The sequence below is a fragment of the Oenanthe melanoleuca genome, chromosome 13 (assembly GCF_029582105.1).
Source record: "Oenanthe melanoleuca isolate GR-GAL-2019-014 chromosome 13, OMel1.0, whole genome shotgun sequence".
Taxonomy (NCBI): Eukaryota; Metazoa; Chordata; class Aves; order Passeriformes; family Muscicapidae; genus Oenanthe; species Oenanthe melanoleuca.
Window position 1 is genome coordinate 13,752,925 of NC_079347.1, and position 27,902 is coordinate 13,780,826.

At 50.2% G+C, this 27,902-nt stretch overlaps 1 protein-coding gene across 4 annotated transcripts; it reads right to left on the reverse strand.

Annotated features, from left to right (window-relative positions):
- Nucleotides 1-617: 617 nt before the first annotated feature.
- On the reverse strand, nt 618-27,898 carry CYSTM1 (cysteine rich transmembrane module containing 1). Of its 4 annotated transcripts, none has more exons than XM_056502072.1 (3): nt 27,639-27,898; nt 11,938-12,179; nt 618-1,056 (listed from the first exon to the last, which is right to left on the reverse strand). In XM_056502072.1, exons 2-3 carry the CDS (start codon nt 12,158-12,160, stop codon nt 950-952), a joined length of 330 nt encoding a protein of 109 aa, XP_056358047.1. In that variant the 5' UTR covers nt 12,161-12,179; nt 27,639-27,898; the 3' UTR covers nt 618-949. The 4 variants fall into 4 exon arrangements, with proteins under 4 accessions (XP_056358047.1, XP_056358044.1, XP_056358045.1 ...); XM_056502069.1 differs by lacking the exon at nt 27,639-27,898 and adding an exon at nt 23,190-24,140; XM_056502070.1 differs by lacking the exon at nt 27,639-27,898 and adding an exon at nt 23,224-23,256.
- Between the last annotated feature and the right edge of the window lie 4 nt (nt 27,899-27,902).

Here is a 27,902-nt window from a genome sequence, read left to right on the forward strand (position 1 = left end):
GCCCCGGGCTGCACAACCAAGGCACAGCGAGTGCAATGCCCTCTGCATCCCTGGGTGATCTCCAGGCACAGCCGGTGTGTGTCAGGGCACCAGGGTGGGCTCTGCTCCCAAGGCTGGGGGAGCAGCAGGGTGAGACACACCCCATGGAACCAGCAGCAGGTTTTCCCCACTTTTCTGCAGATAAAAGCTTTTATCCCTTTTCTGGCCAGGCATGCCATGGAAGAGCTTCAGCTCTAAATCCTCAGCACTAGATTAATCCATGGCTTTTCTCTTACCCATTAATTTACCTCCCACAAGCCTCTGCTCTGCAGCACAGGATGATGGATCACAGCCTGGGACCAGCCCTGCCCCAGGAGCTGCTGGTGCACACACACAACAGCTCAGCCCATGCTTCTCCCACCTCTGCTGTCCCATGAGTTGCTGGAGAGAGCCCTGGTTCCAGAAGGGGAAATAAAACCAAGGATAAAAACCTGACTGTGCTGCCCTGTGTGGGATGAGGAGGTGCCATACCAAGGACTCCCACCTACAGATTCAGTGCCCACAAGAGACCAAAGACAGACAGCACCAGAGGGGATGCCCACCCTGCAGACAGATTGACTGAAACAGCACGGACCTAGTGAAGAAAATCAACTGTTGGCTTTAATTATTGCGTACATCTTCATCTCTAGGGCTAGGAAAATCTCAACTGGTAAATATACATTTCATCAGAATGCCTTTGGCTGAAATACACCATTAGCACATTCTTCAAAGTTACAACAAAAGTCTTAGAAATGTTAAAAAGGGATTATTTTTCCTTTACTAAAATAAAGGAGTGCACCCCCCACCCCGACAAGGCGCTAGGACGGACAGACGGGAACTCTTGGCTGTGCAAAGCAGAGCGTTGATTACAGTAACAGAAAGAAGTCGGGACAGGAGTGGGGAGGCTGCATAGCGCTCGGTGAGGGCGGGCTCAGGTCAGCATGTCCCAGAGGCAGCAGCAGCAGAGCGCGGTCCAGCACGCCGTCAGGCAGGCGCTCTCGCCCGAGTCGTCCCTCCGCCGCTCCTCCACGACGTACACTGCGGGACAGAGGGGCAGGTGGGCACGGAGCAGCGGCACCGCCGGCGCAGCCGCAGCGCGCACGGAGGGGACAGGAGCCAGGTGTGCTGTGCTGTGGCCGGCCCCAGCCCAGGGGTGCCCCAGCTGCAAGCACATCTGCAGCCTGGCCGTGCAGACCGGCACGGCTCAGCCCGCTCCAAAGAGGAGCTGCTCCCAAACGCTGCTCCAGCCTCAGCACATACAGAACTGCCTCCTTCCCTGGATGACAGGGCAGGAGCAGCAGTCAGGGGACTCCAGCTCTGCCCAGGCGAGGAGGGGACAGTGCAGTGACCCCCCCAGCACTGGCCAAGGGGCTCCCGGTGTCGCCTCATGGACAGAAACCATCTCTGCCCAGAAGCTGCTGGGATTTACTGCACACTGCTTGAGCACACAGGAGGGAGCCCCAGGTTTGTGTGGAGCTCTCCAGGCAGGGTCTCCCACTTGAGGCCAGTGTGCTGCCTGCTCTTTGTGCAGCTCCTGAGGCCCACCAGGACAGAGGAGCAGTTTAGCTTTGGTTCCTCCTTGCTGAGTGCAGGCTGTCACACCCAGAACTGCATCAGTCTGAGGCCAGGCAGGTGTTTGTCCTTCCTGACAGCATTATTGGCTCTGATTGTTGTGACCTGTGTGGGAAATGTGCCCTCACACAGGAGTCCAAACCAGGCTGGACACACGGTGCTGGCAGGCAGAAGCCTGGGCAGGACACATCTCATAGCATTGGCCCAGCCCTCCCATGGGCTTCTTTGTGCCTAGGAAACCATTCCCCAGTCACTACTTCAGCTCTGCAGAGCAATGGGTGGAGGATGATGTGCTCCAGTTCACATTATACCAAAACCCTGATACCACCGAGGCAGAGAGAGGGAGTCCAGCACCCCCAAATGTCCGTGCTTGGGGACAGCCTGTGCCCGAGCCTCAGGCAGTCTTCCTCTCATCAAGGGGAATAAAGGAGAAGAGGCATCCTCTCTCCAGGGGAGCCCCTGCACAGCCTCAGCACAGCACTGCTGTCCCCCTTCCCTCTCACCATTCAGTCACAGTGCCTACAGCCCTTGCTTCAGCCATGTCAGCATGGAGGCCCCTTTCTCCTTCAGCCCCAGGAGCAGGTGGCAGCGCTGGGACAGGCTGTGCTGGAGCAGGAGAGGTGCACACACTCTCCTCCCTCAGGAGCTGCTGTCCCTGCCTGCCCCTGCAGAGCCCAGGCTGGCACCTCCCAGCAGGGGCAGAGCAGGGCCCAATGGAAGCCTGGCTCCCTGTGCTGCACCACCTCCTGTGCCCAGGGCCAGCCCCTGCCACATCCACAAGGACTGCACAACAAGGTCTGTGACTTGTGAGCCTGGCACCTGGCTGCCTCCTTCATCCCCCTGGAAGGGTGGACCACAGACCCATCCCATCCTATCCCAAGGGGAGTATGTCCCATGGCATGCAGGACTTTGGTCAGGCCCCTCCCTCCTCTCTGCCCTCAGCCCCAAACCTGCACCCAAAGCCACGCCTGGAAGACTTGCAAAGAGAACATGGAGGCTTGTGAGCCCTGACCTTACACAGCAGCATGTCAGCAGCTCTGCCCACTGCCTGTTCTCCATGGACAGGTGACCCAGGGGCTTGGTCTGGGCTTTATTTTCCAGGTGGATCCAGGAGTTTTAAACAAGCAGCTCTGGTGTGTTTATTTGCTCTAAGAAGGTCCTGTTGCAATCAGTGGAGGCAAAACACAAACCAACTGCTCTGAGAGCCCTGTGTAGATGGTGACATCCCTGTTCTGGACCCCTGACACAGCCCAGGATCTCAGCCAGCTGCCTGGTTGCCATTCAAGCTGTCCCACCTCTGAGCCACGGGGAGCTGGATTGCTGCTGCCACAGCATTGCCTTACCCAAAACTGAGGGCCCGAGTGCCCTGAGACATCCAGATCCACACCACAGAAGGAGGCTGCCCTTTGCCAGTTACAATCAGCTGTCCAGGACTGCAAAAAGAATTTGCCTGAAGTATTTATAATTAATCCATTAGAAGTTTTAAGCCAAGTGTCAGGGACATGCCAACGAAGCGTGTTCAAGGCATGTACAAAGTGCTGTTATGAAACACTTGCTGAAATATTAAACAAAATGGCTTTCCCAAGCTTGGGGCTGTGCAGAGGGAGCTGGGTGCTCTCACCAGGGCTGCTCAGCTGACTGATGCTGCCCCTCTGCACAAGTGGGTCACAATGTCCATGGGCATCACTCTGACCCCATCCCTGCCAGCCAGTCCTCTGGCACTGCTGCTATGGCTTGTGCTGGAAGAGAGACAGCCAGCCCTCCTCACAGTTTGTGAAGATTTCTTTGAAGCCACATCAGTGCTTCAGGAGTTGCAGCTTTGTTGCTGTCACCACACAAATTGCCAGAGAGGTTTTAACCATAGATATACAGCATTAACACTAAACAGCTTTTCTGATCTCAGTGTGGGGCTTGCAGAGAAGCAGGACAGCTGAAGGGTGGTCAGCTGTTCTGCTACAGCTACCAAAGCACACAAGCTGAAAACCAACTCAAAGCCAGGCTGGATGAACTGCTCCCAGCCCAGCCTCTCACCAGCCTAGACACCCTACAGCAATCTGCTCATTTTGGGCACCTGACCATTGGCTTCAGGGCACTTACAGAGTGACACAAGTACCCAAGGATGGTAGCAGCTTCACCCACTCCTCCCAGCCCATGCACTAGTGCTGTACAAACACCATACCCAAATCCCTGAAAGCATTTAATTGGGAAGTCTTGCACAGCCCATTACTGATAGCAAGACCCCCCACACAACTGACAGCAGGACTCCACTGACAAGACACCAAATTTTCTAATGGGATACCTTTGCAAACAAAACCCAGAATCTCCCAATGAAGGGAACTGCAGCTTTTGTGAGATTCCTCAGTGCCTGAGTGCCTCCAAGCTAAAGCCACACAGTTTTCTACGGTGAGCCTTACTGGGGACCTCACCACTCGCTTTGTGCCTCTCTTTTGGCCAAGGTTGGGTACTCCAATCATCTCCTAACAGCACAAAGAGTCCTCATCACTGTGAACAGAAGCCTGGTGGTCCCAAAAAGAAGAGAAGCAAGGGTGATTTCTCTTGGAGGCACTAGACAGCACCCAGTTCTAGGCTCCAGTTTTGAGGGTTTCATAGTTTTTCCTAAAACAGGATGGGAGAAGGTATAAACTGAGAGACCCTCCCACCTCCTAATCAGCCTTAAAGAGCATAGAGCACAATGAATCATGCCTACCCTGAAAATACTATCACTCTCTGTAATCACACAGCAGTGGCCTGCACAAACCAGTGCAAATAACTCCCACTTTGTTTTTAAAACAAATACTACAATACCTTCTTATTTCACGTACAGTCTACTTTATCTTAAGTATATACATTTTGTTTCTTCTCATACCTGATTGATAGGTTAATCATTAGCTCCATGAGGGAAAGGAATGAGCTGTACTTTTCACCTGGTTTGGCATAATTAAAATCATGACCTTAGACTGCAATACCCCTTATTGCAGTGCTTTAGTGGGTTTACTAGGATTGCAGCACAAGGGCACTGGCTTTGATGCCAGCATCAGACCCAGGATCCAGATACAGACACCACTGTCAAGGTACCAACTGACCTACATGGGGGTAGTGATGGTGCCTGAGAGCTCCTGAGCTCCACAGGCTCTTCCAGGAATCCTGCTGCACAACCCAGGGGCCAGGCCCTTGCCTGGGTATCTCAGCTATGACAGGAATGACAAGCAGGCAGAGAAGCCAGCAAGGAGCAGGCTCAGTGCCTGGGGAGCAGGATGTGGAGAGCACAACCCAGCACCCACCACCCTCTCAAGGTGGGAGGGCTCCCATCCCACTGCCCTGAAGCTGACTCTCCTTTAGCTCCTTTGGCTATGAGGCAAGGCCAGGGGCACATGAGAAGAAGCAGAAGTAAGTAATTTATCAATCACTGCTTCTGCAGCCCCAAAATCCTGCCCGTGGTATCAGAATGGCTGTTTGCCATGGTAACAGCTGGTCAGAGCAGAGTATTACTTAATACCAAAGTCTCATCTGGGAGGGAGTGCACAGCAGAGAAGGGACCCATAAGCCTCTTCCCACTTGTAATTAAGTGGGTTTTATCACAAGCCACTTTCTGTACCAAGAGCTTTGTTTTCTCTTTTTCAGTGAGCAAGAAGTCTTGCTCACCACCATTCAGAATGATTCTGTGCTGCCTGCAGCAGATTTCTAAGTCAGGTCAACATGTGCATCTGCTTTTACCTTCAAACCATTCTCACCCAGCCAGGTCCTTAGAAAACTTTTCTATTCAGGACGGAGGCCAGAGATGGGAGAGTCAGCACAAGTGCATCTAAGGGATGCAGAAGTGACAGCAACAGGAAATCAAATGTCCCTGAGCCCTCTTGGAGGTGCACACTCTAGTCTGCAGACCCAGAGCTGCAGGAGGAAGGCAGCTGTGACCTCCCAGACATCCACTTCTCCTGAAATAAACCCCTCACAGGCAGCAAGTGCAGAAGAAGAGATTGCAGGACTGGGGAACAGGGACTAAACTTTCATATGAGCTGCCACCAAGGCTGCTCTCTGCACGAGGCCTCCAGGGCACAGCCTGGGCATAGAGGAGATCCAACTCTCTTGGCAAGGAAGGCATTTAATTGTTCTTTCTCCTCTCTGGGGGTATTTGCTCATGCCTAACAGCTTCAGGCCTGCTATTTCCCAGCCCCCCAACTCCTTCCTGCCCAGAGGCTTCCACTGTGCACAGTCTCAGATCACACTCAGATTTCAGGAAATACCTCAGTACACTCCTGAAACAGATACCAGAGCCAGATGGAAATTCAACAGCCCAATTCCAAGTAAAAATCTTCCAAAGCTTCAAAATGCTCAGAACAAGTTTCACAACTCCCAGCTCCAAACATAAATGGCTACTGCCAGAGCCACCTGAGCAGAAACCAAGTATCAGGCAATGAAAATACCACAGAGTACAGGCAGTTCCACCTGCAAATCCCCTCTGCCACCCACCCTCTGGGCTGAGCCAGCCTGGGCTCAAGCAGAAACAACTGATCTACAGCTACTCACACGGGTATCAGAGCTGCCCTCTGCCATGGGCACACGCCTGGGTTCAGCAGGTTTGGAAAATTCCTGCCTTTCTGTTCCCGTAAGGCTGACAGCTCTGACACTCACCCTGGAGAGCTGCTTCAGCTTTCAGGAAGCTGAACAGGCCACACATTTCAGGGAAATCACTGCGCAGGCAAGCCAAGCCAGCACTTTCCAGAGCCAACACTGCACTGGGCAAAGCTGTTCCCCTCTCACACACCAGCCTGGGTGCCAGGCACGGGTTAGGGCTCAGCAGGAACACTAAGATTTTCCTGCAGCTGAGCTCAGGGCTGGAAAAGATATTGTTTCCTCACCTGAACACACAGGGATGGGATTAAGAGATCCTGGAGATAATGGAAGTGATACTAATCAGCATTTATGGTGTATCAGTGTGCCTGGGAAGGATTCAAGCTCTCTAAAAGGAACAAGCATTCCTTACAGGAGTCAGCACACCTTCTGAAGAGTGCTCAACGTCAGCAGCCATCAGCCAGCTCTCCAAAGCACATAACCCCCAGCACACAGGTTAGAAAGTGTACAGGAGACATATCATGAGAAACAAACTTTCCCTCAGCTCAGATGTACAATAATTCAGGGCTTCAGACCCTTCAGCCTGCTTCTAGACTACAACAGAGGAGAGACATCTCCCAAAACTACAGATTTTGAGAACTTTCTCTAATATTTTTTTAAATCAGTAAAATCTTAATTTAGTGTTAAAGCAAGATGTTTTTAACCTCGTCAGCTGCAGGGCTAAGAACAGCACAGTCCTCAGCCTGTGTCAGTGCTCACACTGAAAACCAGCATCAGTCCCAGGGTTAAACAATATCTGGCTTGGAGGGATTTACAAAGCACAAACTTCACCTTACAAGGGTCTTGCAAGTGTGTTCTGGGTGACTGACCAGAGGAGGGACAAAGCCCAATTTAAAGCAAAGGGAACAGGTCCCAGTGAGATGCTCCTTGTGCAGCCCCAAGTACCACAGTCTGTGCAGTGCTGGGAAAAGGCTGTGCTTGATTTTCTCCTCACCCAGCCTGCTGCCCAGCTGACAAGGACTGGAACAGCAGCCTCGTTAAAATCTGCCCACACTGGAGCCTTCTTGGCCTCCTGAGACCAGTTTGTCTGAAGCATGTTTTCAGATACTGGACCTGAACTGGGAATGATATTCTTTGCATCAGGTTTTTATCAGATTACTCCCTCCTTGGGGGTGAAAAGCAGTGAAGGTGAGGTGAGACAGCAGCCCCAGGACTGCACTGTTTGCCAGCCAATAGCCCCTGCTGTTTGTGCAGCCAGGGACAGAGGGAGGGATGATACAGCAGTCCTGGAGGAGAGAGCACATTAAAGAATGAAAAGCAGATAAGAGCTCAACTGCCAAGTAAGATTTTTTTTTTTTTTTTTTGGCAGGACTCCAGCATCTGGAGTTGCAGCTCCTGAAGATACAGGAACAGGTAAACTAAATGCTCTTACAGACTACTTAAAAAGGGCCAACAGACAGAGAGAAAGCCTGTCCTCCAAATTATTCTCGCTGGGGAAGGCTCAGCTCCACATGGTTTGGGAAGCAAGGGGATAACCACTGAAAGGCACTGGAGAGCCACACCAAAATGATTCTGATCCCCTCGTTTCCACATAGAGACAGGTAAAGAGGGAAAAAACCACCCACCCCTGCAGCAGCAGGCAGTGCCTGTATCTAGGTGACCTGTTTATTCTGCAGCTGGACAAACATTAGGAGGCAGACAGCATCACTGTGACTATGACTCTTATCACAGCCGGCTTTGCTACAAGTAATCAACTTCCAGAAATAAGATTTCCACCCTGTGTGCACAATGGCTCAGACGCAATCCCGAGCTCTGTTTGCCCTCAGTGCCTGCTGACAGAGCCTGGTTCCCTTTGGCACAGCATGGAATAGCCTCATCCATTATGTTGGCATGTATCAACAGGGAGTGGGGGTAGAAATAAAAGTGGTGAAATTGCTAGCATCACCTTCTGCTTTTAAAATGAGTACATCACTTTGTACTTTGGCTCATTCCACTTCTTTTTAAGGCATGCCATTATCAGCTGCGTTACATTTCACCTCTCATTTACATAGACAAGAAAGTACCAGCTGACCAGTCAGCAGTTACTGTGGTTTCCTTTGATAACAAATAATGAAAATACTGGTGGGGAAATGAGATATCTTCTGGAATGAAGTATTTTCTTCCCCTAAGCAAGCCCCTGCTGTAAAGAAGAACCTGCTCCCTACACAATGCTGCACACAGGAACCACATTGTAAAGCTGTGTGTTTCCCAGCTTTGTTCTGGTGCAGGCAGGTTCCCTCTAGCCACACCAAGCACTGTTTGGCACATCTACCCTGTTCCAGGAACTCACACCTGCATGGGCTTTGTGTGGATGGACATGGAGCCAGCCCTCAGCCTTTGCAGCAGGAAAACTGCAGCCAGGGATCCCAGAGCTAGGAAACTGAATCAGACATCCCTAAGGATAATGTCCCTCAGGTTCAGCATACACATTATCATCCCTAAAGGCAAAGGGCAAGTTGTTTATTTCTAATGAACAACAGCCAAGTCAGTTGCCAGCCCTCACAAAATGTGAGAGTGAGGTTTCTTTGGAGAGTTTGGTATCAGTAACCTGGTTGAGCCTAAAAGCCATCCATCCAAAAAACCAAAACCATGAGGGCTTCTGTGCCATCTCAGCAAGTCATCACTGAAGCTCCAGCTTGCTGCTCCCTGGAGAAAGAAAAACATATGCTTTGAGGTCTTTCACACCTTTTTGAGGTAGCTGGGGTGACTCTGAAGGGGCCAAGGAACACTGGGATCAGCAGACAGAGAGACTTCCCTGTCCCACAGTGCCCTATGGGGGTGGCCACATGGCAGTCATATGGCCACCACCACTAAGTCTTAACACATAACCACAAGGTGATTTCTGCAGCCCAGACACCCTTGTGGCTGGCTAATCCTGCACAGACAGTCCAGAGGGCAACACAAGTGTTCTCCTTGCTCAGAGCTGTTCTGGGCTGCAGCTCCCTCCAGCAAGCCTTTAGGTTTGTCCCCCTATTCAAAGGCATATTGAAAAGGTGCCTTTCTCACCTATTTGTTGCAGAGTCCCTCCTCACTGAACAACAAGAACTTTATCTTTCCTACCCTTAGTAGCATTCAGGTTAAGCTGCTTCCCTGTTACATCTCAGATGCAGCTTCAATACAGAGACTGAGGCATGTGAGGTTTTTTTAGTTCTCCAAGGGCCAGTGAACAGGCTGCATCCACTGCTACTCCTGACAGGCTACAAATTAAGATGAAAAAACACCATCACCACAAAATGCTACTTTACCATCAGATTCTGAGAGCTCAATAGTAATTATTTCCATCTGTGTGATCCACTCAAGACCAAAATATGATACATAATTACTTCCACACATTAGCATTAGCACATTGGCTAAGATCTACAGCATAAGAGCCTGCTTTGCAGCTTGCCCACACTGTAAAATAATATAAAGCACAGAATTTAAAGTATAGCAAATTTCCTAGTTTTCACTGTGGACACACATTTGTTCAGAAAAACTAATGTACTACTTGGAGCAGCTTAATTCATTAGATTAAGCAAAGTCACATAGGAGAGTAAAACATCCACACTGAAAAGAAAGCATCACACAGTAGCTCTTCACAGATAATTGTTTGGAAACACCACAGGAACTGACAAGCCACATGAAACCACACTAGACCAGCTAGGCTGACTGCATTGCCTTGATTAAATTTAGATGTCAATTTTTTATATTAGAAGTTCAGGCACACCAACAGATACACAGCACCAGTGTAGCACACTTATAAAAAATTAGCTTTTTTAGAGACATCCACTCTAAGCTAGACACTCCTGGGGCTCTTAAACAAAGCCCCATTGAAAGCTCTTTTACAGTGTCAGAGGACAAAGATCAGGTTGCAGTTTGACAGACTGGCCAAAAAAGGAGAAAGGGGGCGGGGTAGGGAAGGGTGTTTAACAGAAGGTGAATGAAGAAAAATAAAGCTTTTGCAGAAAAATGCCAAGTTACAGCCCTGACTTCACTTTGCAGACATTAATAAGTGTGTTTAAAATAAACGGGGCAGGGCTAGATGGATATTGCGAAGAAATTCTTCCCTGTGAGGGTGGGGAGGCTCTGTCACAGGGTGCCCAGAGAAGCTGTGGCTGCCTGATCCCTGGAAGTGTCCAAGGCCAGGTTGGACAGAGCTTGTAGCAACCTGGGATAGAGGAACGTGTTCCTGCCCATGGCAGGGGGTTGGAACAGGCTGATCTTTAAGCTCCTTCCAACTCAAACCATTCTGTAATTCTATCACTTTTTTACATCTACTTCTGCAAAAGCAGAGCAAATTAGACACTCCCCAAGGTGGGTTCAGAGATCACCTGTAGCTGCAGGAAGGCAGTTCAAGGACAAGATTTACCAGAAGGTTTTTGATTTATGGGTTAGAGTGCTGCTTCTGCAGAGGTGAAGTTGTGTTAGCTTAGGCTTAACAAAGTTAAACCTCCTGCAAAACAAGCCTGGGCTCTCTATGAAAGACACTCAAATACTTCACTGCTTGTCCCTTCCCATTTCCCAGCCTATTCTTTGTGCTGTCCACAGGTTTGTGAGCAGAGCAGAGGACATTCAGTGTCATCAGTTCCCTGATCCAGTTTGACATGAGATCCTTCAAGCTTCCAAGGCAGCAGAACTGTCTCAAAGCCAGACTGTCCAAAGCCACAGCCTGTCTCCCTTCAGCCAGTGCCAGCACACCCCTTTCTGTGGCCATAGCAAAAATGCAACACTGACACCAATCAAAGATGTTCAACATGGGAGACAAGGAGGTTTTCCCTGCTCAGTACTAAGAAACATCTCTTGGTCACCTCAAAACTCCAGGGAAAACCCTGATTACGCTTTGAGTCCATGCTGTGGAAGTGGTGGGAAGCAGCATCACCATGCTGCTGCCTCCTCCCCCTCCTCAAAGGCAGGGTTCTCACTCTGTTACAGAGGAAGTTGGACTCATGATTTGCCCTCAATTCAGTTTCTTCATTCACACCAATTGTTCATTGCTTAAATTTGGGCACTCCTGATAGACCCACACCAGACTGTTCAAACCCACTGAACATTCCCACCTCTCTCAGCTTCTCCTCACAGAAAGTAGGAGAAGCTCTGGTCCTTTAATCATCCTCTCTGCCTCTGCTCTGACAATCTGAGCCTGCAGGAAGCCCCAGGAGAGCTGTGGGTGCAGGGCATACCAATATGCCATATTGTGGGGATACAGTACACAGATGGACCAGCCAGCTGCCAGAGGCAAGGTGCACCATCCTCCCTCCCTTCCCCAGAAATCTGGTTTTTTCCACAGAATGATAGTAACTTCAGAAAACACCAAAATGCTCAGGAATGAGTAGATCACTTGGACAGATACTGATGGACTCAAGAAAACCAATAGCCATGAATTCAGTATGAATTGTACATTTGAATATTATAAGCTTTAACTGTGCAGCCTTGGGCTGAGACTTATCAACCAAGAGACAGGTGGAATAAGAGCTGTGGCAAATCCAAAGCCTGTGCAACAACCTCGGCATAAGGATTCCCTTGAGGAATCAGCACTAAGGATGTTCAGCAGTATTCTCCAACAGCTAGAGAGAGGACTGTGACAGACACTGCAGCAAAACAAAGCAGCAAAACAAGCTGTAAACAAAATCACCACTCCAAACAAATCTCCACCTCCTCCAAGGCCATTAGGGCCAGGTGCTGGTGAACACATTACTCCAAGGTCAGTGTGCACTCGTGAGGCAAATGAGTGTCCCTGTCACTGCAGCTGCTGAGGCATACCTGTGTTTTTGGGCCCATCTGCGTACACGGGTCCCGGCGGCGGTGGAGGAGCGTTCTGCCATCCGTACTGGGGGTATCCTTGGTAGCCTGGCTGGCCTGGCTGGTAGGGCCCGGGGGGGTAGCCAGGGTAGGGGCCAGGAGGAGCCCCTGGCTGCTGTGCATAGGGTGGGTATGGGGCGGTCGGGCCCGGGCCGGGGTACGGTGGAGGATTATCGTAGCTCATGTGGGATGCAGAATCTGTCCTGCAAAAGAGGGAAACAAACAGGACAACTGGTTTGCTTTTGTCTGCTCCTCCGTGACCATATGAGTTCCATTTCAGACTGCTCTCCAGAGTGTGAGAAACAGACTTCAAAGTACCTGGTCAAGCAGCAAATGTATTTTTAACCCTATCACAGGGGCAGGGATGGAGTTGAAGTGATTTCTTTAAGGGACACAAATTTAGCTGAGCAGGAGTAACATGCTGCTTTCCAGCCATGCATCAGCTATTCACCCTAAGACCTAAGTCTTGCAGCAGCAAAGCAAAATCCTCTGCTTCCACTTACAATTAAAACACTTTTAAGAGAGATTTAGAAGCGATTACTTCATGTTTCTGTCAATACTGGAAAGGAAAATGATGGAAAAATACAGCGTGTTCCAGGCATATTTGATAGCTCTGACAGGAGAAGGAGTGAACGTAAATGTCCATTAGAGTTCTGCTAATTGTTAAAGCCTCCAGACCAGCACTCTGGAGCAAGGCTGTATGTGAATAATTTCCTGATGACTCTGTACCCCAGCACACTGTGTAGTCTTCCAGTCATACACAACTGAATCATTAAGCAGCCACAAAGAATTAGAGCCTTGGGCTCAGCCTCATTCAAAAAGCAACATTAAAGACACTTCAGAGAGTTGCTGCTCATAAAACCCATGTCATGTACTACTCATGGCACAGCCATCGAAGATGAGACTGTCACAATACTGCAACTTTAATGAACCTCTGAGCAGCATGACTAAGCAAACCATTTCTTACATTAGGCTGGTGGAGCTTCCCCGTCTGAGAAACAGAAGTTTATGTTAATATCCTACATGCTCAGGAGCCTTCCTGCCTGAAGCAGCTGCACCCTGCTATTTCCTTCCCCTATTACAGGGTGCAGACAGTTCCTTTTTGCTACACACCTCCTCCCACATGCCACAGGGAGAAATACCAGGAGCATCATTTGCCTTGGCCAGGCTGGGCTTGCAGCAGGCGAGGCTGGCCAGCAGGATCCCCTTTGGATGGCATTGGGATGGGCATGAAGGTGGGCTGGGCTGGGCTGGCAGCTCAGCACTGCCTTCCCACTCTGGGGAACAGGCAGCAGAAACCATGGGGGCACCCGGGGCACCAGAAACCACGGGGGCACAGCCAGGGCACCAGAAACCACGGGGCACGCAGCGAGCCGTGCCTGACGCACCCGGAGAATTTCACCTTTGCGCTGCCAGCAGAGCCCGGCGCGGTGCAGGGGGGAGGCCGGGCGGTCCCAGCCCTGGGGCTGTGTTTAGCTGCCGCAGTCCCTGGCAGCGAGAGCGAGCTGTTTGTTTACAGCCTGCTGCTCGAGCCGCCTGTCCCTCCCCGAGCAAGGATCCCAAGGCTCTCGCTTGTTGACACGTTGCTTCTGCCCGAAGGTCGCCAGCACGACGATGATGATGATGCCAAGTGGCACCGCGGGACTCTGCCGCACACACAGTCCGGCTGATCCCACCCCAAGCCCGGGATCCAGGCGCTGCTCCAAGGGGACAGGGCTGTGCTCCCGCCCAGGAGGACACTGAGAAGCCCTTGAGGCTCACAGGCTGCAGCTGTCACTCACCTGAATTCATCCTAGCGCTCCTCTTGGTGTGCCAGGCACAGACACAGAATCACAAACATGCTGAGCTGGACAAGGATCATCCATTTCAATGCCTGGTGCTGCACAGACACCCCAACAATCCCACCCTGTGCCTGGGAGCATTGTCCAAACGCTCCTGGAGCTCTGGCAGCCCTGGGGCTGTGACCATGCCCAGGGGGAAAGAACCTTTCCCTGATATCCAACCTAACCCTGCCCTGACACAGCTCCAGCCATTCCCTGGGTCCTGTCACTGGTCACCAGAGTGAAGAGATCAGTGTCTATCCCTCCTACAAAGAAGCTGTCCCAGCTAACTGTTAAGGCAGTGCTGTATTCTGCAGATGACGTTTTTAATGGCTTTGTCTAGAGTTTTAACTGCTTAACCAATGCCAGGGATTACAGGAATTTTATTTATGGTTTGTTTTTTTTTCCCCACTGCTAGGCCAGCCAAACCACTTTACTGCTCCCTTTAAAACTGACAAGCACAACATACACTTAACTCAATGCCCTTTAACCACTGCACTGCAATGCAACGCCCCTACCAAGTCTCCAGCAAGGAAATTCTTCCTTCAGGGAGGCAGGGAAAGGCAGGCAGCAAGCCCTACAACTCACTTCAATGCAATCAATTAGAGAACTGGGACACACCAGGCCACTAACGTTCATCTAACCCAGAAAATCATCCCAAAATAACACCCAAAAGCAAGTTTCCAGGGAAGAACAAGGCCAGAGCGAGTGTGTGTATACCCACAGACCACTGCATGTGGCCGAGTAACCATTTGGTGCCCAGACATGGCATAAGCAACCCTGTGAACCCCCTGGTTTGCTCAGCTTCCCTGACCTGCTCCTGGCACAAGGGGATCCACTGCTGCCTGCCTTGTGGAAAACTGCTTCCTGCCCCACCAGGGTCACCCTCCTGAATTTAGGGATTCACCAAGCCAAGGAGGTGGCATGTGGGAATGCCCTGCTCCAGATCAAAGAGCCCCAGCCCATTGTCTGCTCCTCGGGCAGGCGGCAACCTCTCCATCCATGCCCCCCTTCTCTGTTCAAGGGTGTAATTTCACACTCTAGGTACAAATATTTGTGTTTTTATATACACACACACAAGGCATTCAAAGGCAGCAAACAACAGACCATGTTTTGTTCATAAACTTTAAGAACCCCCTGGGCTTAGCTTGTTTTGATGAATACTGTCCAGCTCCAGCAGACACCTGGATTTCTTCAGTTTTTCAAAGTCCTTCTGCCCAAGATGATGATCAACTCAGCCCACCCTTTCCAGGGAAGGTCAGTCTTTTCCCTTCTGTCCCTTCATATGCATCAATTCATTTATCCACATTCAATATCATTGATATTTTTAGTGCTGAAGGAAGGTTTAATAGATGCTGTGATTCTTCAGCTGGCTGTGAACTCAAATTCAGTCAGTAGATAAACTCAGCCATCCCACTGCTTCCCTACCACAGGGACTCATGCTGGGACTGCTGGAGGCCACCCTTTTCCATCAGGACTGGCCATTCATTCCCTTTGGTAGCCAAGCAGGGAGCCTGCCTGGCCTCTGTGCAAGCACCCAGCATGGGAACATGCCAGAATCCCTTTGGAGCCAGTGGAACCACATAGGCAACAAAGCACCTCTGTAGAAAGGGCTGAGATGGGGATCAGGTGTACCTGGCAAAGCTCAGGAACCCCCGAAAGAGTGTGGTTAGAGAGCCTAGTTAAAACCAACAGCCATGGGGATGAATAAAAAAAACCTGCACACTAGCAGCTCTGCAGAAATGCCTGTGAAATGGTCAGAAAGAGTTAAAAATCTGATGGCTTGAGCAAACAGGGAAGTGGCAGCATAGGGAACAAGAAACAACTACTAGTGCTCTTTGTTTACCAGCTTGTGTTAGCCATGTCAAAACAGTTTTTGAAGAGAAGGCAGGATTGGAGTGGAGGCAGTAACTGAGATTCCATCTGCTGATATGGGAGAGGTACCGAGGGGAAAACTGGCCAGAACCTACAGACAGCTGTATAGGTGCCTGGGCAGAGAGAGAGGAACAACAGAACAGAGGAGAAGATGGAAATTAAGAAGAGCATGTTCCACAACTGAGGGCAAAGTAACATAACTGAGATTAGGCAAGAGAGAAAAGAGAGTGTCCAGCAGGAACAACTTCAGCAGTCACTGGAGATTGGTCTGTGATGAGTGAGGAAGTTCCTGAAGAATTCATCAAGGCATTCAGCAAAGCCAGGTGCTAGTTGTGGAACCTAAGTTCTCGGAAAGAATCTTTCCTTGTCCCCCAGTTTCACTGCCAGTCATTGCTACACGTACACACATCCCTACTGGCCCGTTTTGAGCTGTGTGACAACACTGAAATTTCTTTCAGTCTCATGACCTCATAGATGATTTTACATACTTCCTAGCCCTATTTACTCACATGGGTATGTGTTTGCATGGCAGGGCTTTGAATCATGAAGCAGATATTTTCAGAGACATACCTGAGCTCTTAGTTAAACATACCACCAAGCTTTCCTGTGGCTTCTCACCCCAACCAGTAACTCTGTGTGAGCTGCAACAAAGACCAACCCCTGCGAGGTTGCATCAGAATTAGTATCTGTGGCTCTCCTTGCAAAGCTCAAAATAAAGAAGCTAACCACCAGTAAAGCCTTTTGTTTTCCATGGCACTGCAGGAGGTTCAGCAGGAAGAGCCACTAGAGAGCTCAATGGTCCCTGCACAGCCTCATGAAGAGATTTCCCTGCAAACAAAGAGATTTCCTTGACTGTCACTAAGCATTTGCCCTGCCTGTTGCTGCTTAACAACAGAGAAATTGCTAATCCATCTGAAGAGAATGGCAAACCATGTCCTGTTCCACCTCCCCATGCATCAGCACTTTTGCTAAGGGGCAAGTTCATTAGTACATCAAGTTATGGCCAAACTCCTTTGTTCCACACTGCCGAGTAAACACTATTTCCCCTACCCCAACAGCAGGGTTTCATTTTTAAACAAGCTGCTTATCATACCCCAGGAGGCTGCACTGTTGCTCAAAAGATCTGAAGTCACTGAATTATGGTGTTGTATAGAAAAAGCACATGACACCCAACAGGTGTCAACAGGCAAGAACCACCATCCTATGGGAGAATATCAGTCCCTCTATAGCTGTAACCTGGCTCTGGCTAAGGCTCAGCAAAAGGTACAAGTACAGGACTATAATGCTTTGCATTCACTACACACATATGTATATTTAGCTTGTCCATTTTGGCAACCAATCCTTAGAGAAACAAATTTCACCATTAGGCTTTGAAAAAAACTTCTGATTGCTTCACACTTACTGCCTTGTACAAGGCCAGCAAGCCAAGGCAGCTGCTACAGAACTAATCAGTCACTGCTTCTGATCCTCCTCTTCCAGCACACTCATGAATTTATTATCTTTTTCTTTCTTCAGTCATCTCTCCTAAGCTGAAGACTGTCTGTTTCAACAGAGCCTGCAACATTCCTTGATTATTCTTTGCAGCCATCGCTGTGCCTTTTAGTGTCACCATTTGTCTAGGAGGAAGGAGCCAGAGCCTCTCTGCACAGTGCCACAGCTGTCTCCTGCTTCCCACCCCTTTCCCAGGGCAGCTCTTGTGATCCATCAAGCTAAAAACAGAGCTCAAGTTGCACTGCATGTAATTGCAATTGCAAGATCCTTCCAAGTGGGAATAGCTCCTGTAGAGCCTGTCACTGCACACATACAGCTCACCACACTGCTCACCCAAGTGACAACACAGTCTCTTCCACAAGTCTCTGAAAACAGCCTCAGTTTCAACCTGGGAAAGTCTCACCATCCACAAGTTGCCACTTCTAAAACTAGGAAAAAAGGAACAGGAAGCCTAATTTAGATGACTGTTGGCTACGTCACTCCACAAGTGCAGCTCTGTGGCACAGCCTGGGGGCCTGGACAGGGAGGACTTTTGGTCAGAAGGTAACATGATGCACAAAAACAACCACGAATGAAGAGAATCAGGGAAGAACGCTTTTCTGTCAGCACAAGGGGTGTCCAAAGAAAGATCCTTCAGAGCCTGCCAAGATGACCCAGTTTCACCCTTTTCCCTCCCCCAAAAGGCCACGTACAAGGCTGGTGCTCCCAAACATCTCTTGAGGTCAGACTAATTATGGCCACCATAATTATTACCCAAGTGAATGTAGAGCAGTAGGAATCTGCTTCTACCTGTTGGCCTCTTGTTACCTTGGCAAAACTGAGGAGAGCACACATAAAACCATTTGTACTTTTACACAGTAGGTGTTCACAGCTAATCCACCTGCAAAGAAAGACCAATCCCTATGGACAGCTGTTTGCAAGTCAGATCCTTCAAATGCAATCCCCAGTGCAAGCAAATCCATTAAATAAAGAGCTCTGCATGTGGAGTGAGAGGATAATCTAACCAGGGTGCTGAAACACCTTCTCTTGCATAGGGACCAGCTCAAGAAACAGCCCTATGAAAACAAATGGGGGATTAGTAAATTGAACAAACAAACAAACAAACTAAAGAAAATCAGCAGTCTGGAACACAGAAACAGAAAACCCCACAACAACCCAAAAGCAATCAGCAGATTTCTGGAATTTAAAGGCTAGAAGTTGGTTGTTTTTAGGACAGCAGAACATACATTGCACCTCGTGCTGTTGAAGTCAGGAGGAATCATATTGTGGGTATGGCAGGTATTGATTCAGCTAGTCTTTGCAGAGATGAAGATGGAGGGCAGGAGAGAGGCCAGACCCTGAGAAGGACAACTGGGGCACCCTGATGTAACCCACCCCTTCCAATGCCTGCAGCGCTAGGAAGTAGTTTTCCAATACAGAGCTCTAATGGAAAGTACATTTAACATCAACAATCCAGCTCCTGGCAACCAGCCTAGCATTTAAATTACATTTCATATGAACAGTATCCAAATAAAAAAGAGCACAAGTGGCTTTTAAATGGCACTGGCTCCATGTTTCCCTCTTACCAGCTTATTTGTCAGCTCCATTTAGTAATTGTATGAAAGGTACGTTAAGGATAAATTGTAAGAGATTCCATTCTTACTCACTTTGCTTCCAGGAAAAGCTTCCTCCCTAGTTTGCCCTCCCACTTCACCAGGTAGCTCCATCAGCCTAGATTAATAGCTGAGGGGGAACAAGAACTGCCCCCACCTTTTCTGACAAAAGCTGTTTGAAACCACTTTAATTTCCAAAATGCAGGTCTAGGCAAAAGCAAAAAGCCCAGCTTTGTGCTGTAAAAGGAAAAGCAGCTAAAAACCCACTCCTCTGCTCAAGCCTATTTCCCTAAGAGGTGTCCTGGACTCCAGGAACTCACAGTCCTTGGGAAGAAAGGCATTTCCTCATGTTTACTTGAGTGATGGTCAGGCATCTCCTGCACAAAACAACTGCTGCTGCTCATGTGGCAGATCAGGCAGCTCTATGCACTGAGCAGTGGTTTGGATGAACGAGCATTTCACCTTCCTGAGCCAGGTATTCTCTCCTCCTGGTATCCTCCAAGCCCAAGAGATCTGAAGTCTGCCCATGTGTGAAAATGGAAAGTGCAGTGATGTTTGAGGCTGATGCTGGTGTCTCTGCAAAATACCCCATTGTCCCATTGTCTGCCCTGCCTTCTTGGCAAAACCATAATGGATATGCACTTTTCCAGATGACTTTGGTTTCAGAAACCAAGATTTGATCAGCTCTAAAAAGCTGTCATGCTGACAGTTTTTGCCTCAGAGGCAACATCCCTTGTGGAGCTTCACAGTCACAGATCTCCACAGAACTCTCACCAATGCACCCTCACACCCACACAGGACTGTATGCCAAGATTTTCCTTCTTCAGACAAATTTTAATGTCTCATCAATTGTTACCAACACTCAAACCTCTTCAGAAACACTACCCCCATCACTTACTGCCTGCCCACTGTCTATCTACATGTTCTGCATGGCAGAATGAAAGTATAAAGCTGACATTGTTCCTACAATAAAAGCATTAGTGGAAAAAAAAATACCAAATCCAATGCCCTGCTACTCTTATTACATTACTAATTACACGAATTGCAATCTTACGGCAGAAAATTGTCCAGTTTTTCAGACACCTAAGAAAGGCTTTAGAAAATCTTCAGATTAAATGTACTTTAACACCAGGAACTAACAATTATAAAGATGGAAAGCATCACTTCACAGCTCCTCAGGAGGTGTCAGCCACAGTACTTGCTGCTGATACACCAGGTGAGACTGCCCAGGTACAGCAGTGCCTTTGGCAAAACACACCAAAAAGCAAAGTCCTTTATACAGAAATAATTTCAGAGAGAAGCATCAACATCTTGATTCCAGGTTTTGAATGTTTTTGCATGCACTGCTCTTGTTCAGGTCTTTGCATAATGTGTTGCTTTAGATAATGCCAGAAATGCATGACTATAGTTTGCTGTTAAAAAGATGTACAGACTGTTTTAAGGTGCAACAAAAACCAAAACAACAAAAATCTCAATGAAAACATCTAATTGTCAGGTAAAACTACACCTGCAAATAACAGTTAAAGCAAGAGCTTTGTTGGTCTAACTGAGAAGAGAATGGGAAGCAAATAGTATGACTGGCAAGAAAATTAATAAGCACAGAAAATATATTTGTATGTTATTCAGATGGTATTTCTGGCAGCATTCCAGCCATGGAACAGCAGCAGTCTTTTAGGATAACTTCCCCAACTCTGAAACACTGGTGGATTAAGTGGAAGATACTACCCATGATGATTTTCTAGCACCTCAAGCAGAAGCTCACTGGCAGCAGCACAGCTCCCAAGGCATGGTTTGTTGCTGTGTGCAGACAGAAATACAGGCATTTTCTACAGCTGGGATCTCATTACTCAGAAAGAGATTTCCATGATAGGCTGGAAAATGGAATGAGACCGAGATTTTTCTGCTCTCTCTGTGTTTTCTCACTTCTGCTTTTCCATATCTTTCATGTGGATCTAACATGATGCTTTACTTTGCCTTAGGGCATATGCAAGAATCCTCTTTAATGTCTGCTTGTCACGGGCTACTCCCAGATTCTCCCAGTGGTCACCAAACCAACAAAGCCTTTGCCTTACCCTGTCAGGGACTGAAAAACTTCCACACATCAGGGGGACCAAACAGTACCTCAGGAATACATTATAATCCTAGTGTGGAAATATCTCTGATATTTTACTGACAGAAACAGCAGCTTTTGTCCAGCAGTGGTGCTGCCTGGCATAAGGAATACAACAGCCCAGATGCTTCCAAGGAGATTCCCCAAAGCTCTTTGCAATCCCAGCCAGCTGTGGGCAGGCACTGGAGCACAGCACTGCTCCCTCCCAGGACAGCAGGGTGATGGCACTTCCACACGAGGGGATCCCAGCCAGGAAGAGCTCCCAGGATACAGCTGTGAGGGTAGCCCAGCATTTGCCAGCCCCTCAGCAGGGATGTGAGGCTAAGCACTTCACCCCAAATCCTGGGGAAGCAGCCTTGGAGGCTCCCAGGCTGCCTGCCCGGCAGGATGCCAGGCCTGGCAATACTGACCGTCTGCCTGAATGACTTGGGCTCCTTCCTATCTTTCCTTATTCCCAGAAATGACGGTGCTATTTTCTACTCATTGAGCCATTGGGTTTGAGGTCAGCAGCAGGAAGTTGAGAAAGGCAGGATATGCAACTCAGAGAGTAGAAAATATCAATACTAAAAGCAAAGAATGAGTAAACCTGCTCATTCAAGGCTCCAGCTCCCACGAGAAGTTTTCAGAGACCCCTGATAAGCTTCCAACTGTGCCACAGGGAGATCACAAACAGGGGGCAGGAGAAATGCAGACCTGTTTCTTGAAAATCCAGAGTTACACAAGCTTGCTCTGCCCTTGTAGCAACAAATAACCACGTAACATATTCATCTGATCCTGCACAGAACTCCCCTGAACACAGGTAGCTCCTCTGTTTATGGCACACAAAGCCCTCCAGACACTTCTCTGTCATCCCAGTTCAATGCTGTGAGCAGGAACATCTCTGCTTACACTTACTGAACACCTCTGGTTTTCTGGGCACTGCCAGTTTTAAGTGTAACATGGACCTAGGGGGACACAGGGCAGCAGAACAGCGGAGCTCTCTGCTTGACTGACACCAGGGCACCGCCTCGCAGGGTCTGCTCAGCACACACAGAGCCCCCACCCATGTCACAGCCACTCCTTCACAGGACAGTCTCCTCTCCGACCTCTGCTGCAAGGACACCCACCAGCCTCTGCAGATTATCAGTTACAGCTCGCACACCATTCAGGGAATGACAAATCAGTATTTAACAAAGATGGCCTTTATAGCACATGAATAAGGGGCAGAGCGTAGCAGACTTTGTGTTGCAGAAGTTCCTGGTAAAACCACTATTCTGCGCAATGGAAGATTATTATCTAACACACACATTAATCCCTGACTGTCCCCAAAAAGCACTGAAATACAATCAGAAAAATTTATAAAGTCTCAGCGTTTTCACCTCCTCCTCAGTCTACCTGATATAGTAATATTATTATTATCATCATCAAAATTTTGTACGAAGAGTTACTTATTATTTAAGCAAGTGATGAGAAATTCACCATCGCTAGCACAGCAGCACTTCCCACACCTTGTATCCTACCACTGTATTTACACAGCACAAGGAGAAGGCAGCTGCTCAGCACAGTCATTATAACTCACCCACACTTACTACCTTACCTAGACTTACCCTATTTACAAGCAGGTTGTTCACACACGAGATATCAAAAGCAAAAAATATCTCTTTCTTTCCTTTCAGATAAAGCTAGACAGGAACCTGGGCTGAGTGGGGCAGATCTTGGCACTTGCCTGGACAGAGAGGGGCTGCCCACTGCCATCAGAAGAGGAGGCAGATCCATGCAGCAGAGGACAGGAGACGAGTGCTCTCCTTCCCTCATTCTCCTATTTCACCGTGACATTTAATTATCCAAATGAGGCGTCCTCAGCTACAGGAACAGAAAACATAAATCCACAACCACAACGGCTTTTAAACACACACAATGCAGCGCTATTATTTTTACTCCGAGTGTTGCCATAGCTCTTGCTCTACACGGAACAAGCCCAGCACCGGTACCAGCCGCGCTCGGTTCTCGCACAGCCCCAGCCGGGCAGCCCCGCGTCCCGGGCAGCGCTGGAGCCGCAGCCCCGCCAGCCTGGAACTGTTCAGGCACCTTTGGGACAAAACCCGCACGGCCGGCGCTGCCAGGCTGGGCGGGACCCCTGGGCTGAGGGGGTTCGCTGGGCCCGTCCTGCCCCGACCCCTCCGCAGCGCTGTGCCCAGGGCGGGCTCCCAGGGACGGGACGGCTCCGGCCCTCCGCCCGGGACGCCTTCCTCCTCATCCTCACGAGTCCTGCGCGGCCCCGCTCCCGCCACCTGCGCCGAGCCGAGCCCAGCCCAGGCCCCCCGACCCCTCACGGAGCCCCGGTACCTGCGCCCTGCGCGTCTCGCGCCGCCGCCCGCACCTGCTGCGCACCCCGCGGACGGTGACGTCACGGGGGACACAGGCCACGCCCACTCCGTGCGGACGGGCACGTCACGGCCGGGCCCCGCCCAAAAAGGGGCGTGCCCGCGAGAGGGGCGTGGCCGGAGGGAGCGAGCAGGGCGGACCCGCGTCCTGTCCCAGTTACGGCTCCTGTCCCTGTCAGTGTCCCTGCTACTGCTCTTGTCTCTGTCCCTGTCCCAGCTATTGTCCCTGTCCCTGTCCTTGTCTCTTTCCCAGCTATTGCCCCTATCGTTGTCGCTGTCCCTGTCCTAGCCACTGCTCTTGTCTCTCTGTCCCTGTCCCAGTTATTGCCCCTGTCCTTGTGGTTGTCCCTGCACCTCTCCCTGCCGCGTCCCTGTCACAGCTGCTGCCCTTGTCTCTCTCTGTTCGTGCCCTGTCTCTAACCCAGATGCTGCCACTGTCCCGGTCTCAGCCCCGCCTCTATCCCAGCTACTGTTCCCGTCCCTGTCCCTGTCCCTGTCCCTGTCCCTGTCCCTGTCCCTGTCCCTGTCCCTTCCTCCCTTCCTGCTCCTGTCCCTGACCCAGCTGCTGCCACTCCCCCTGCTCCTGTCCCTGTCCCTGCCTCTGTCACTGCCGTTGCCAGCCGGGTCTGAGGAGCTGAAGCTGGAAGGACCCGGAGGCTCCCGGCCGTGCCCTGGGGAGGGGGGTCCCGCCAGTGCCGCTGGTCGGGGCCGGGCAGCGTTAAACCAAGAGCGGACAGCGGGGTCAGGGTGGGCACGGGGGGCTCGGGGAGCAGCCTCAGCCTGCTGGGGACCGGGACCTTGGCCCCACCAGGGACCCCCGGGCACGGCAGGGGCTGGGCTGGGCCCCACAGCTCCCCGGCACCGCCGCTGTCGCTGCCCTTCCCTGCGGGGGCTGGACGGGACACCCGGCTGGTGACCGGGACCTTTGCACGGGCGCTGTCGCCTTCTGCTGATAACGGGACACGTGCGCAGGAGAAGGTCCAAGCGCAGAGCCTGGGAAAGCAATTACGGGTTTGCCCAGATAAAACAGGTCAAGGACGCAGGTTGGAGTGCTCAGTCACCATCCCTGCCCCGGCACATGACTGTGACTCACGGGGGTGGCCAGAGGCGAGGGGACAGCAGTGGCCACCTGTGGAGTGACGCTGTGCCGGGGAGGTGAGGTGGGCTTGGGGACAGTAGTGGGAATGTGCCTGGGGACAGTGGTGGTCCCAGCATGATCCTGCTCCTGTGCTGCGTGCTGGAACCAGCTTCTTTTTACCCACCATCGATTAGTAGATCTAATCAGGCCAGCTTAATGCTGGGTCCCTAATGAGACTCAACCAGGAAGAAATTATTTAAATTAGTTACATGACATGCTATATTCTTGGGCAAGAGACAAACAGGATATGCAGCTACCCCTGCTCAGTCTGAAGAGCTCAGCCAGTGCCCGAAGTGTATCCCAAATGAAAGCTGTAGGCTGATGAGAGGTGTGGGAGATATTTGGGAGCCCTTCCAGGGCTCCTAGAAGAGGCTGCCATTCCCTGGATGCAGGCAGTGAAGCACCATCATTCCCCAGCCGTGCTGCCCTCCTCACACAGAATCACAGAATCATTTAAAGCTGGAAAAACCCTCTGAGATCACTGAATTTAACCATTCTTCCAGCACTGCCAAGGCCACCATTCCACCATGTCCCCAAGCACCACATCTACACATCTGTTAAACCTCTCTAAGGATGGTGACCCCATTTGATGTGGGCAACCTGTTCCAATGCCTGAACACCATTCTGATGAAGAAATTTTCCTCTATATCCAGCCTAAACCTCCCCTGGTGCAACTTGAAACCATCCCCTCTCACCCTGTCACTTGTTGCCTGGGAGAAGAGGCCAAAGGCAAGGTCCCACCTTTCTACAATCTCCTTTCAGAGGGCTGTAGGGTGGGAGAAGGTCTCCCCTGAGCTTCTTTTTGTCCAGGCTGAGCCCCCTGAGCTCCCTCAGCTGCTCCCCATCAGACCTGTGCTCCAGATTCTTCCCCAGCTCCATTCCCTTCTCTGGGCACATTTCAGCATCCCAACATCTGGCAGAGCCTCCACAGAATGTGAAAACAACCTAAGCAACCAAGCAAGCAACTAACCAACTAAAAAAATCCTCTGGATCCTTTTGTGGTACACCAGGGGGTCCATGTTGCTCATGTGAAGGGTGTGAGGAAGAGGAGGGCTGGCATGGAGGGGGCAGGGGAAGGCACTGCACACACAGGCACGAGCTGGGGCTGCTGCTCCCCTGCCCTGGAGCTGCAGACAATTCCATCCCACTCAGTTTCTCACCCTACAGTGTCATCTCCATGTGCCTTTGGAAATGAAACTGCCCAGCCAGGACCTCACAGCAGAAGCAATGTAAATTGTTCTGCTGAGCAGCAACACTCAACTTGTCCTGGTTCTTGACTCCAGTGCCAGTGGGCACACACTGTTGTCCTGTTAAACTGGGAAAGCAGCTTGAAAAACATTGCTCGGCTTCATTAAAATCTTCAAATGACGCTTGATGCTTACATATCCTTATGAGAAGTTTGCACATACTTTAAATACTAGTGCAGGCCAGGCTTTATGGTTTTTATGAATGCTCCAGCAGAAATTATACACTAATTTCTAGGTGCAGCTGTCTTTACCCTGGAAACAAGGCTGGTAGGGAATGCCATACAACAAATTGGGGTTTAGGTCCTACAAAGAGAAGACAAGCCAGCTCTCCCATGGAAAAAGGAGAGGCAGGACACTGAGCAAGGACCTGTGGAAGGTCCATTCACCCAGTTTCCATCAGGTGTATTAGCATATCCCCAGAAACCACCTGAGAGGTGTGGGAGAAGCCTGGAGGTGTTACACATGTTCAGCTGATGGGTTCACATGAGCTCCCACTCATACTTCGCTGCCATGTGTGGTGTGGCTGCAGCGGAGGGCAGGGAACTCCTGAGACACAGGAATGGAGTTGTTTGAAAGTGGTGTCTGAGATGGTGGAGGACAGACCAGGTTTTGCACCCTTTGCACTTCTACTGGTGTTTTTTCCCTTTCCTTTCTCCTGTTCCCTGACATGACCCACTGTTATTAGCAGATGTGGGAAGGGAGGTGTGAATGCTGTTTGCTGGGAAGCCTGTGCTGCCTGGAAACTCTGGTTTAGCAACGTTTATCTCCCCCTAGCCCTCCCCGTGCCTGGCAAACTCAGCGGCTCTATAATCAAAGCTTTTGTCTTTGTTGTTTACTTTTTTTCTTTCTGATTGCCTGAACAACACCAGCCAGAGGGAAGGAGTTGACCTTGCCAAGGACGAGGGCAGGAGCTGGACCCAGACATCACAACAGGCTGTGGAGAGCAGGTGAACAGGAGCAGCAGAGTGCAAGGCCATTGCAGTGACTGCCCCCATTCCTCTTGGTTTCACACCTCTTTCCACACAGTAATTTGGTAAAGCCCCTTTCAAAAGGCTTGTGAAACACCCCACCGTCTTTGCAAGAGGGTTCTGTGAGACTGCAGGTTGCAGGCAGGGTTGGCTTTGTTGGTGGCTGGCTTTGGTGGAGGTGTCTGCAGGGCAGAAGGGATCAGAGAGATGTCCCTGTCCTTGTCTCTGTGACAGTGCCAGCTGAAGAGGTCCTGCTCCATCCCCAGACTCCCACCAGCCTGTGCCTTCCTTCCAACTACGTGACAGTGCCTCCACAAAAACACTGTTCAGGACCTTGTGAGCAGATCCAGGATCAATGCAACACCTCAAAAGGAAAATGCTGCCTGGGAGGATAAAATCCCTGGATCTTCACTCTCTGTGCTGAAATCCCAAGCCCTGCCTAGGACAAAGGTCTTTCTTATCCATCACCTTCACTATTGGGAAATTTTCCTGACTTGCTTGTTCAAAATTCATGGTTTGAAAGTTCAGATCTGAAGTGATCTGTGGCACAGATCTGTTGAACAGATTCAATGTCCCTTTGCATCTGTCCAAGCTCATCTGGGTGAATCTGAGCCCTGCACTCTGAAAACTGGCTCTGTGAGAAAGAAGTGGTGGCTGTTCTTCCCTCCTCAGCATGGGTTCTGCTGTGCCTCCTACTGACTTACAAAACCCTCCAAGTGCTCCTGGTATCAGGTGTCCTGTCTGCAGGTGAAATGGAATGTTACTGGAGCCCTCCCCTCTCCACAGGGCTGGGAAGCTCCTGTGCAGGATGGTCCTGAAGCTGATCTGCTCTTCTGCTCAGAGGTCCCAGGGCTTTGGTGCTGGCTCATTCTGGAGGTTTGGGTTTCTGCTCTTCATAACACTCAGCGTCCTTTGATCTTTACCTGCTTCATCCTTATCTCTCCTACTCAGTAAAGAAAGATTTATGCTGGTAGATAAGACAGGAAGGTTGTTATATTTGGGTATGGGAAACAGAACTTTGTCAAGAACCAGGCTGAGCATGATTAGAAAGGGATTACCTGGGAAGATCCAAGGCTCAAGGACCCCCTTATGTGTGCAGGGGGAGCTGGAGCCATTGCTCTCCTCCTCTCCTCCTCCTCCAGGCTAAGAGAGGCCTGGGATGTATCTCAAATCCATGGATGCTCCTTGCACTCCAGTGTGGCTGGTAGAACTGGGATGTGCTCCACTGAATTTGCAGTTCTTAGTGCTGTTTAGCTGGCACTGAGCAGGCTCCTGTGCTTGGCATAGGGGTCAGTTCCCTGACTGTATGTTAGAGTCTAATG